At 42.7% G+C, this 13,065-nt stretch overlaps 1 protein-coding gene across 2 annotated transcripts in view; it reads left to right on the forward strand.

Annotated features, from left to right (window-relative positions):
- LOC107273902 (protein GPR107) overlaps positions 1–4,107 on the forward strand; it is a 6,992-nt gene extending 2,885 nt beyond the window's left edge. Inside the window, exons 5-9 of one of the 2 annotated variants that reach the window (XM_015752516.2) lie at positions 933–1,168; positions 1,367–1,500; positions 1,578–1,845; positions 1,925–2,367; positions 2,475–4,107. In XM_015752516.2, the coding sequence (XP_015608002.1) occupies positions 933–1,168; positions 1,367–1,500; positions 1,578–1,845; positions 1,925–2,367; positions 2,475–2,637 (1,244 nt within the window). In that variant the 3' untranslated portion in view covers positions 2,638–4,107. The remainder of the gene's footprint in view (positions 1–932; positions 1,169–1,366; positions 1,501–1,577; positions 1,846–1,924; positions 2,368–2,474) is intronic. The other variant, XM_015752527.2, reaches the window with a different exon arrangement.
- The last annotated feature ends 8,958 nt before the right edge of the window (positions 4,108–13,065 follow it).

The raw sequence follows: 13,065 nt of genomic DNA on the forward strand, positions 1-13,065 counted from the left end.
GGGGGGGGGGGGGGTAGCAAAGCACGCGATTCCGTGTTTATAAAACGTTGACTAATCATATTCGAGAAAATCTATGAATATACGAATTACATCGACGCTAGGCCGACATAGTACTTGGAATAATAAACGAAAATTTTGTGAGAAGCCGGATACGCTAAATGGCATCTAGAAAAACAGGCACGTGTCTCAATGTAGTCCACATCAACATTTTCAGCCAGAAAACCTTGCTGAAGAAGTTTTAGACTCGATAATATTATCTTCTCTAGTTCGCGATACAGATTCTCATGGGATTGATCGTAATATCCATTTTTTTGTTGTGGCACCAGATATAACAGCGTGACTCGACATCGTCCAGATGGATTTACAGAAAACGGAAAGACACTCGCACGATTTTAGTGGAATTCCATTCTTTTTTTTTTAAATAAAGAAGTCGCACAGGGAGGAAAAGGTTGATTTCCACGAGTCGAGAGCATCCTTCGGAAGCAGTACTCGGGAGCATTTACGAAGCCCAAATTACGGAAGCTATTGTCACCAAATTTCAATTACGGAAGCTATTGTCACCAAATTTCAGCCATGACGTCCACGTAAAAGTGACGAGAATGATTAAGTAACGCAAAGTTGAATGTTGCTTAAAATATCAGCGCTCGTCCTCGATATTATAAATAAGATGGAACTCAGGTATTTTTGAGTTTTAGCTTATGTAACAAGGAGGTTCCTCCCTGCGGATGGTGCACTAGGTTGATGATGACCTTTCGACACTGATTCTTGCATCAGTGCTCGCGATCGATCCTAGATTCTATTCTGGACGACGATAAATCCAAATGTAAAGACAAGTACACCAGGTGCTTGGCCGAGGATGCTCTAAAAGGCGGAGAGAGGGGGAGAGTTAATTGTTAAGACTTCCTAATGATTGGATTGCTTCTTATTTTCAGAGGTCAGAAGGTCAATCGAGCCTGTGGAGCATGTGGAGCAAATTTCACATATGGATAAAACTGTGTGCTCACATCTCAAACTTCCCATGACTGTGGAAACAATAAAAAACAAGAAATATTACAACGTCAGTTTCGTGATGCACGTGGAGAACGAGGAAGAAGAGGGTCTCTATAATCTCTACTTCCATAGCTGTCCCAATTACAAGGATTACTCCCAGGTCGCCATGGATTTCACGGTAAGGATGGCAAGAGACCAGCAAGCTCCCTGACATGGAATTCAGACGGTAACACGGTTTCGAGCCAGGAAGCTTCTTGGCTTGTGACCTGGATCGCTTATATCTTGAAAGTCTATGCTAACTACCAATATCCAGATGCTTCCCAGAAGCTGAGAGATCATCTTAGCTTACCCACTTAAAGATATATTTTATTGTCAGGTGCACATCGTAGAAAACAACAACGGAAACTACCTCAGCGCCGGGGAAATGCCACTTCCGACTCTCTATTTTATGATGGCTTTTATTTTTTTTCTTTCTGGATGCTTTTGGGTCTTCATTCTGAAGAATAGCAAGTAAGACTCTCAGTTCTACTTCAAAACAGGATAAGGGAGTCGAACTCTATTATCTTTTCCTTTTCCTTGATGTCTAGGCATCCGGTATTCAAGATCCACACCTTGATGGTCGTACTGGTTTATCTGAAGTCGCTCTCGCTTCTATTTCATGGAATCAACTATCACTTTATTCAAGTGAAGGGTGAGCAGGTAGAAGCCTGGGCTGTACTCTACTACATCACCCACCTGTTGAAAGGAGCTGTACTCTTCATCACAATCGTTCTCGTCGGCACGGGATGGACGTTTATCAAGCATATACTCAACGATAAGGATAAGAAACTCTTCATGATCGTGATACCATTACAGGTGAAGACTTTGCGATCCACGGATCAATCTGTTGTAGTGGATTTCGATAGATCTGGGAATGAGAATCGTTTCCTTGCAGGTATTGGCAAACGTAGCTGAAATAATAATTGAGGAAAGCGAAGAGGGTGACATTGAGCACAAGACGTGGCGCGACGTCTTTATCCTTGTGGATCTGCTCTGCTGTGGCGCCATACTCTTTCCCGTTGTGTGGAGCATCAGACATCTTCAGGAGGCTGGTCACACCGATGGCAAAGCTGCTGTTAACTTGAGGAAGCTCAAACTCTTCAGGCACTTTTATATAATGATTTTCTGCTACATTTATTTCACGCGGATCATCGTTTATCTTCTGAAGATCACTGTACCATTCCAATACGAGTGGCTGGATGAAATGTTCCGCGAGATGGCGACATATGTATTCTTCGTGTTGACTGGTTACAAATTCCGACCGGCATCCGCGAATCCCTACTTTACTCTAACAACCGAGGAACTCAGCCAGGATGATGATGACGAGATGGACGTTGTGTAAGTAATTCCCCCGTGGTATCTTTTAGGAATTTTATGACGGGATTTTGTTTTCTTTTGCGGCATTTTCTTGAGTTTCCATATTCGCTCTAACATGACGATCGCAGTCTCTTTTCTAGCGCTTCCGGCGTCAATGGAGCCACCGAAGGGCTGACCAAGGTAAGCAAAGCTACCAAAGTTATAAGGCCGATGACTTCTGAGGTCCCCGCTACCCAAGAGGAGAGAGATAATCTTCTGACCAAGACCGAATCCTCTCACGAGTACGACTGAGGGACTACGATGATCCACTACTAGAAAAGTAGGATGCGTTATGTGATAGTGCGCGAGTGTGCTGTGCTCTCAATTGGACAGTTTGAAATTCCAGCAATTTCGAATTTCAAGAATGTGCGTGAGAGAATGTTATGAGCGTGCGCAAAAGAAGGTCCAAGCGACTCGGTATGACTGATATTCAGATATTATGAGAGAATCTAAGTGGAACCCAATGAAAATCAATGAGAGGTCACGTTTAATGTAATTCCGAGACTGTATAACAGATCGTCATTCACTTTTCTAACTTTTATTATGTTAAGATCCGAAGTCCGTAATTACAGAAGATCATAGGTTAGCTATTGAAAAGAAATGTAACACCCCCGGAAATAAAAGGGACCTTTTGAAATGATCTCAAACTTCTAATTCGAATCAATTACGTAATCAATCGCTTATCCAAATCGAGTGACGTAGACGAGGTTATATCTTTGAACGTTTATTGTGGATGATTGATCTTATTTAATCTCCCCCACGTGTTTCTACGAATATACTAAATAATATATCTTTGCTTGTATCTTATTCGTGTCACTTCGACCGCTGATTTTTCCACGTTCCCTTAGGATCTCATCGAAAATTGCGCAAAATGCGCAGTCAGTCAATGCTCAGTTTTTTTTTGTTTTCTATAAGTAGCGAAAGAAAAATTGCGAATTCCTCGATTACAATGTGTGATAGAAGCCGAAAAAACTTCAGAAAGAAAAAAAGTATAATCTTTTGTAGTTTCTCGCGTGTGAGAGGTAGAATGAGAGTAAGAGATATAATTGAAATATAAATATTGTATATCAAAATAATCTGACCGAATTTAATTTTAGATATCGTTGATTGATTCGAAACCTTTAGGATTCTTTCGGAAGTCCGAACGGATCTTCCGGAGCCATTGAAAATTAAGTGAAAACTATCAAGAAATATAAAAAAAAAAAAAGTATCACGCATACTCACCAGCCTATAGACATTTAGGAAAATACATTTCCATTATTTTCTCTCTCCCCGTGACCAAATGCTTCTCAATGTTCCATTTTAATTTCTGGCAACGAATACGAAAAGACACCCTTAACGTGGCGATTATGTGATAAATGGTACTTTAATATTTATTCATCAAGCGTTAATCTTAATGCATGGAAAGATAACGAATAAACAGACGTTACTTTCCTTCTATTGTTCTATCGATACTCTGGCTACGAGATAACGTTGCAATGGACTACGAATAATAGAAGCAAGTATCAAAAGGCAATCACGATAAGGAAGAACAAGAGAGGGAAAAGAAACTATTACATACTCTAGAGATATTACATACTAAGCTATTACCGTTAATTATAGCACTATTATTACCATTATAATTAATATCACTATGTCACTACTATACTATCTATTCGTGTGTATTCTCGGCTAATACCACGGAAAGTGGGGTTGACAAATAAAGTGGATATTTTTATGATATACTTAACATTTTATTCCTCTCGTATCGGTCCATATTTCGATTCCTGGAACTTGAGATCAAAATTTCTAAAATAATGAATTACCTCAAAGTGTATCGGTCACTGGTACCGCCGAAAATTTTTTTCGAAAAATCAGTGAATAGCTCATAATGCTTCCAGGCTGGTTTGAATTGATCTCAGCTCTCATTTTCCGACACAAGGAGCGCCCGCTGCAATACGTGATCGACATTGAAAAATATAACGCTAAGCGGGGAGGTCGTATGACGAACCTGACAAGAAAGTCCTTCAACATCGCAGCAACGACCAGGATCATCCCTTCGAATCTTTTTCTCGTTCGACGACTTTTCGCAACGCAATCGTTTCAAGAAAATCGAGTAATTGAAACCGCTCGGATCGCGTTACGTGCCTGGAAAGGACGACACGACGCCATTGCAGGATTCATCTGTCTCTGCAATTGGTAAATTCCATCTTGACGTTTATGCCGTGCAACTTGTTCTTTTAATTCCGAGGATAATTTTCAAGTCGGCTTACGAGGGACTTTCCTTTTAAATTTTATTATTTAGCACAGTCGGCGCTATACCCGGTGGGCATATTGCACGGGGGTAAGATAATACCGGGTGAGAGTACGTCACATAAATTAATTAGTTGGAAATTAATAAAGCAAGACTTTAAGCTGTCCTATATTATTTCATCGGCCTGACAATCGCCACGTCGTGTTCAACGATATTACTTCCGACCTTTTCTCTTTCCACCCCTCTCCCACTCTCGTTCATCCACCCGAAAACCTTGATGCACAAACAATTAGAGATTCCCAAGATACAGTTCGTATTGGAGTATCTTTATCCCCATTAAATTCGCATCTTCGCCCAAGCTTTTCTGTTGGTGCGTCATTAGGATCAATCTTCATTAAACCACGGGAACTAATATCGCTTATTAAATTAGATACCCACGACTATGGTTCGTTTACAAAACTATATGCAGCAAGTTAATTCATTTTTTTACTTCCCCTCTTCATCCCTTGCGACTTCCTCCAAAAACGAGAATATCAGTCACTTACGAGAATATCAGCTGTTCAAGGACACGTGGACGCAAAGTCGGAATTTCTAAGGGACGGATCAAAATGAAAGAGGCTTTAGCCATGCTTCTCAAATTCTTCTTTCGTACATCCACTCCATCCTCGTGTCGTGTCTTATGGTGAAAATGATAGGAGAGAAGATTCGAGCTGCGAAAATCAATATTCTTTTGGTCTCTCACTCGGACGCATTAAGGAGCGGCCGGAACAAACGAATCGCCGCGTTTGAACTTTGCGCTGGAACTGAACTTCCTGGAAACAGAGGCAGGACGTCGCCGTGTAACCCGACCGGAAGGCATCGCACCGTACGGAAGGCAGGTCTGCGCCCACGTACGAGTATCTTCACGTATCTAGCCATCTATCCAATGATCAATGTATCCAGCTACGTGCGTCCCCTCGCACGGGTGTCTCTTTCCCTGCATGTACCATAGCCATCTCACACGTGCACGTCCCGTCCGTCCCTGTATGTTGGAATTGCGCATCGAAATTAACGGCTGAACGTCAAGCACAATGCACCAAGAGTAGCCTGAGTGCATATAGTGCATATAGTGCATATAGTGCATATAGCAATGTGCACTCGCTTGACACCGAATTATGCACCGTGTGCCGTTCGCCATGCAAGGCTGCTTCATTAGCGAACGTGAAGCATCCCTACCAAATCTGTAACAATCTGTAACAATCTGTAACAATCTCTACCAATCCGTATCGTCGACAAGTCCCCTCGTCAAACCACGATATATCCGCCCGCGACGTGTCCACCTAGCGGATACCAGTAGAATCAATCGTCGCGTCGCCCTTTCGTCGTCCTTTGAGGCTTCGAGCCTGCGAATTTTCGAGATTGGATATCCGAACTTTAATATATCCTCTATTCTACGCGAGGGACGAGGGACGAGGTAGTTTTGTAAGAAAGGAACGGAACTTCTGGAATTTTCCTTTTATATAACAGCGAAGCTTTATGGGGATTTTAGCTCGTTTACGCGACCAGCCTACATCGTAAGGTAGGACTAATTGATGTCCATATTCTTAACACTCCACCCCACCCTAACCGTTTTCTTTGGAGACTACGAGGGTTATAACGTTGTTTAGATTTTTTGCTGGGGTATGATGGCATATCGCCCCACCCTCTGCGGTGGGGGGGCACGATTTGATGGAGCGACGCAAAAAGATGGGACAGTGCTGGTAGCTGCTTTGAATTATCGTAGAAAAAAACAAACAGGAGAAGTGATGTAAAAAACGATCTTTGGATAGTATAATACCGACGTTTTGGGGCCTCGAACAGAGGATGAGATGAAACATCAGTTTCCTAAGGCCACCCTTGAGTATCAATCGACGCACGTCTATTCCCTGTGGGAGCTCGCTTTATTTATTAAAGACCATGCAGCGGGAAGATGGGGGTCGTTCCTTACAATGTAGGCCACCACGGGTTCCATAATGTAATTTAATTGAATAATCGAACAAATCAATTTTTACGCATTGCGCAAAATATGCTTTTGACAGCAGAGGGTAGTCTTTTTTTTTTCGTATTTTTTTTTTTATATAACTACCTACCCATTTTTCAGTTTTCTTATTGTTCGTCCCTCTCTATATTTCCTGCGTGTCAAATAATTTGAAGAATATTTGTAAAAACCATTCTTAGGAATTTGCACCCCTAGCGTTTGTAAACAGGAAACGGATGCTCCACGGTTTCACGGACTATCGAATGCTAACAACCCTTTATCCCACCCCCTTGCCACCCTGACAACGCGTCCCGCTTTGGCTGGACAAGAGGAGGCGTAACTTTGACTCGGAGTTGAGTTTACGATCGGCGTCAATCGTTTGCGCATCCCGGAAGTCGGACGCGGGCCGGATGAGGGCGTAAAAGAAAAAAATTAAAGTTTGTCACTAACCTCGTATAAAAGTTAGCGACCTGGCGACCGGAAGTTAGAGCCGCAAGTACGGAAGAACCATTTTCCCAGATATCGGGTGTGGGTCATTAAGTAATATATTTCAGAGATATGAAATCTTCAAAGAGAGAGAGAGAGAGAGAGAGAGAGGGAGTAAAGTAAATTAGAGTATATTGAGACTTATTTGATCGCAGACTTACTGCTCCCATAGAACCATAGAAAGAATAGAGAAGTCTCTATAGAAAATTTATACATACAGGTAGGGCCTATTCAGCCATTAACAGTTGCGATAAGGGATGCCTCTCAATGAAGAAAAGCCAGGGATGGGTGTTTCGAAAAAAATCAACGGTCAGAAAAAATCTTGAGGTTACAAAAATTCATCCTCATTCACACGTTATTTCTGTATCATTGAAACGGACCCACCTAGCGCTCTTCTTCAGTTGACGCAGAAGGTGTAGTTATCTCAGGTAGTAGAGGAGTTCCAAAAATAAATTCAGGTCACGATAAAGAATTTCTTATAGGTAACAGTGCGAGTAGGAGAATCACGAAGTGCGTCAGCCCGATTGGGGTCGCGACGTGTTGCTAAGGTTGGCCTAAGCCGAAGCTCCTCGCCGAAGAGCCAAGGAGAGAGACAAAAAATGAGAGAGGAGACGGTACGAAAATAAATACGACTCGTTAGAGAGGCAAGTGCGCGAGTGTACCCACGCAATTTTCTGATAAGTCGTATCTCGTACGAAAAAAAAAAAAAAAAAAAAAAAAAAATGTTAAACATAGATACCCAATGACTAAGTACGTAGGGGTACAATACGTCTTGACTGTTTTACGTATTATTCATATGGTGTATACATACGCACAGGACTCGTTATTCGCACAGCCATCATGCTGGACAACGATAGAGAAACCTCTGTACGATGGCAGTACACTTTCTTTGCTTAACTTGCCGTTTCTTTATACTGATGGAATTTTCTTTTAGGAATTCAGCCAGAAAGTTAATCTCTGTGATTCCCATTCTATATTAAGTCAAACGTACGTTAAAGGTCCAAGTTAAACGCACAATTCAGACTTGTTATTTTTTTTGGTGCTAAACCAAAACCAGTTACCTGCCAGCTGTCAGGCCAACTCATTCAGTCGTGACGTCATGATAAGACTCTTGCACTGTTATAGATAATAGAGAACAGTGGACAAAGAGCAAAAGCAAAATGGAAGCGGAGTAGGGATAGCTAGGAGTAAAGGTATAGATGAAAGAAGAGGAGCATCTTCTCTGCTTCCAAGAATATTTCCTACCATCCAGGTGTAACGTCGCGACGCCTCTCGTCCCTCTTCTGGATGCAAATATTCGCTTCCATTTGCCGGCTCGTGTTTCTCGACGGGATTACGCGGATTAAAGGAAGTGCAGTAATAAAATAGATTTACAGTGTATGTTCGTCGTGTATAGAGTAACACCGTGTGTTGCTGGCTGCATCGTCTGCACTTTTATGGTGGCCATAAAGCAACCTGCTTTGCCACCGAATCGTGTCGCGGTCGAGATTCCCCCTAGAGGCGCCGTGTTGGATTCTTTTAATTTTTTCCCCACTTTACATATTTTTCTCTTCTTTCATTGATTTTATTGGTCGCCTGAGATTTTTTGAGAAAAATGGAAACGACTTTCCTTAGCCGTCAATATACACGCAGAACTTCGTAAAATTGCAGCAGGTCACCGGAGGCTTTCGTGGGTTTATCCGACGTCAAAAAAAAAGTCACCCTTAACGCCTGAAATTGGAATTTAAAGTTTTCACGGAGTCGAAATGACTTCTTTGCCAATCGAGACGACAAGACGTAAGTCACGTAGCCTCGGTTTGTTAATTAACAAGTCCCAGAATAACGCGTAGACTTTGATAAAGATTTTGAAAAAAAGGTAAAAGAAGAAAAACATTCAAGAGGACGACGAAGGGCCGACGCACAAACAGGTAGAAGCTAGGATCATGTAATTTTGTTAAAAAATTCTGACGTGTAAAGGTATTAAAAATATTTTTCAAAATTTTAATTACAATATTTACCAAAAAAGAATTCGTATACTCAATAAGGCTAAGCTTTCTTTTCAGGTCATCGGCACCCGTTTCTATTGTCTCTCAATTCTGTTAACGCAACAAAATCCTCCTGTCGAAGGCACTTTTCCCCGTGGCATCCCTTATTCGATATATTCCTCTCCATTTGGCATAACGATGGATCGTACAGATATCATTTTCTTCTATAAAAGGTGTTCATAAACTTTCTCGATGGCCTGTACTTATTGCAGGACGACGTCCTTTCATCAGGACCTCAGCGCCAGCTGCTTTCGTCGAACGAACTACCACGGGGGTGTGCGTTGTTCTTTTTTTTATTTCTCGAATGAAGTACAGGGGGAGGTATCGCTACGAGCAGTACCAACCCCCACTATTTCTCCAAGTCCCTCTACCGCCCTTCCAGTCATTCACCGAGTCATTCGGTTAAAAAAGTCTATCGAAACGAAACATCTAGCGCTACGTTCAAACGCGAAATCACTTTCTTCGACTTTATTCTATTATTCAATGTAACCATACAATATCAGTATACTCAATACCCAGTCTGTCTGTTTTCCCATCGGCTATCGATCTGAAATTAGTCGATTCACGTAGGTGGTAAAAATAATATTATAACTGTCTGGAAGGCATTAATGACAGGCAGTGTACCTGTTCCATTCGTCGAAGCGTCTACTTACCGACCCGACTTAAGTTTCCACCTACTCGTTCTAGGAGTCCCCCCTCCGCCCTGTTCACGGGGAGGACGGTCGGAAATCCTATTGAGGGATGGGGATGGCAGACACCCGGCGCAATCTCTTCTCAAAAGAAATTTCGATGTTAAATATCAAGCCCTATCGCTATCACGGCTCTTGGATTCTTGAATGCATAGCAAATATTTGTCAGCTAGTTGATAAATCCTCGACGTCTTACATCAGGTGGCCCAGACGAAGTGGTTATCCAGACGTCTTGACCGTCCTGAAGGACGTCTATCCAAAAATTAATAGGGGAAGGTTAATTGTAGAGAGAATTCATAACAATAAGCCTTGGGTCGCGGGGGATCAATCGACCACCATCACTTTGTCTAAGGATAAAGGGATGGGAGCTCCTGGGTCCTGGGGATGGATTTCACGAAGGGAACAAAGTCGATCGCCTACGCGAACAACCATTCATACATTTCATATATCATATATATATATATATATATATATTCGTATATTTTGGTTGATACCTGTCTCACACGTAGATACGTTTATTTTCTTCTCTCTAGGCAAACACGTATTATTCCAAAGGAACGAAATGACCAGCCCGCGGCAACTTTGCGCTTTCCTCTGGAAACTTTCGAGAAATGATAATGCTTTATTGCACTCTTTTGGGGGGCAAATCTGTATCCTCAGAATACAGCGTATTTCCTACCTCTCGTATAAAGGGAAGATACTCCTCAGCCAGGAATAGATGAATTCCTGTTACACCTATTCCTGCTATTCCTGCTCTTCCTGCTATTCCTGGATAGAGTATCCACCCTTTACCAAGTCAGTCCTCGATACCGGCTGGGGGAAGTCAGTCATAGTCATCGGGGTAGTGTATTAGGAGCCAAGTGTGTGCTTTCTCGTTCCTCCTGAAGATTCAGTCTGGAGCGACGATGCTCAGGGTTGAGACGAGCTCTTAATCTGAACGTCGACGAGCTTCCCTTATCGAATGGCCTTAGGCGGGGGAAGCCACCCCAGGAAAGAATCTTGGGAAAGGGACAATAAATAGAGGGAGCCAACGAGGATGGCTTTTATTTTTTATTTTTATTTTTTATTTTTTCTTGCTATCATTGCTACCCGCAAGTTATACACGACGCGAATAATAATCTGTTTAATCTTGCTAATTAGAGAGTCGATCCTGCTTATTATTTTTATCTCCTTTAGGGTGCACGGGAGATGGCAACTGTTAACTTTTCCCTTGTGGGCAAAACACTAGCGAGGATAGACCTTATCGTTCCGGGAATTAAGATAGCTCGTGACGCCTAACGGGGTTTCGGAGAAATTCAGAAAGGTAGGACATTCTGCAGGTATCTAAGTAGCAGCTGATCAGAACGCATTGAATCATAGGAGTAAAATAGTAAAGATCTTGACTAGGGGGTGGTCGAAATAATTCATTGCTTTAAATTTGTCTTTCAGTAGGAAGCTAAAGGTAGGTTCGACGTTAATGGAGTGTAGTCGCCGCACCCCCAACGAATCCGAATTTGCACGTAAGGAACAAAGAGAGAGAAGGTTCCTGACGGAGGGCTGATTCGGGCCTGCTATTGGCTCAAATAGCTCTAAAGGATCGCGTGGGATTATTTATGCCTCGTAAAAGCTTGTCATTGGGATTCATTTTTTTTAATCTCCGCTGCTTCGACCCCTCCTCCCTTTCGAGAGTTTTGTTTGCGTCACACAAGCGTACGTGCTGAGGGGTGGGTTTGGGTATACCTAAGATAGACTATGTTACTGCAAAAAATGAAGCCGCCCTGTAGATTATTCAAAGTGGACTATTACGCACCCCGTTAAAAACTTGGACTATCGTCCTATGGATGCATATTATATAAATTTCCTGTTGCGTTTCTCGGGGACAAGCCAAAGGGGGTTGCAGCCAGGCAGGTAATGCGCGTAACCGGTAAGGCTCGCAAAGTCTTATCAGTATTCGTCGCGTAGCGTGCTGCACTTGATAAGCGCATTGAGTCCTGGGGGAGGAAATCTCGCGGCCCCGGGACAATCTAGAGTTCAGAGCCCAGAGGCACGCGTAAATCGGGCACCTAAAGCCTGTCTAGACTGCGACTGTTTCCGCGCAGAGCCCTTGTAGACCTTGTAAACCGCGTTCGCAGAAAATACAGCTCGGATAAGGGATGATAAAATCGCTCGGTGCACTAAGCCGTAGGTAAAGCTCAGCAGCGAGACCCAGACTATGACGTCTACGCGAGCGTGATGGATGTTTTGTGTTTCTGATAGATTTTATATTGAATTTCCTCGATATAGGGAATCTTTAGGGGTGCTACCCTCCCTTGGGCTAAGGGAGGGTCCTATTAAAGTCACTATACGGTCACCGTGAACGGGGCAGTCGGGGAATTATGGAAATTTTAAACTCGGCTGGACACGAGATTGGGTTATTATTCTATGGACCAGGAGAGATCCTTGGCTTTTTGCAGTACAGTAGACTATAGATGTAACGGAGTGGTCCATGGAGTCTCTATGGTTTCCGTTACGTAGGCAGCTACCAGCGATAAATTTCAATTTGTCCCGAGGTAACGGCGTCTGGCCATATACATATGATATAACATATGTCCCATACGTGCGAGGAATCGTCACGATGCTCGCCACGCATTCCTCTCACAAAAATTACGTTTATTCTATCGACGCTTGGTGTTTGAATTTCAATTACTTCACTCCCGTTTTCCCAATCGAACGACTTTACTTCAACTCCCCGAGATATTTTTCCGCTTGGATTTGTCTGCCAATCACGTTGCAGAACTTTTTAGAGATACTAAAAATCATAGCCTACCGTTGGCCTCGGTTAATTTATTTTATTTCGACGATAAGAGTCCTGTCAGACCAAATGCTGTAGCTTTCCCTTTGAGAAATAGCCCGGAAATCATTCGCACGTAAATCAGTTCTACGGCGAAGGCTCGTTTCGCCTAGTACGAAAGTCACGGTAAACATCGAGCATTTAAACGTTTACTTTTTCCAGCAGATTTTTTTCCACGCGAATTGTCATTCGATGTTGATTGAGAGATTTGAGAAATTTGAGAAATTTGAGAAAAGAAAATTAATTGATTTCATTTGGAGTAAAACCGATGTCTACCAGCGTGTGAAAGACAAACTCGAAAATGCTCCAGACCGCAAGGGGTTAAAGGGCACGTTCTTAATTATCGGCCGTCGCGTTTTAAACGCATGCGTGCCAAGTGCGATTCTCACCGGCGTCGGAGTTTCGAGGACGCAAAAGCAAAGTCGCTTCAGTCGGCGCCGCGA

Source organism: Cephus cinctus, unplaced genomic scaffold, assembly GCF_000341935.2.
Source record: "Cephus cinctus unplaced genomic scaffold, Ccin1 Ccin1_scaffold0091, whole genome shotgun sequence".
NCBI lineage: Eukaryota > Metazoa > Arthropoda > Insecta > Hymenoptera > Cephidae > Cephus > Cephus cinctus.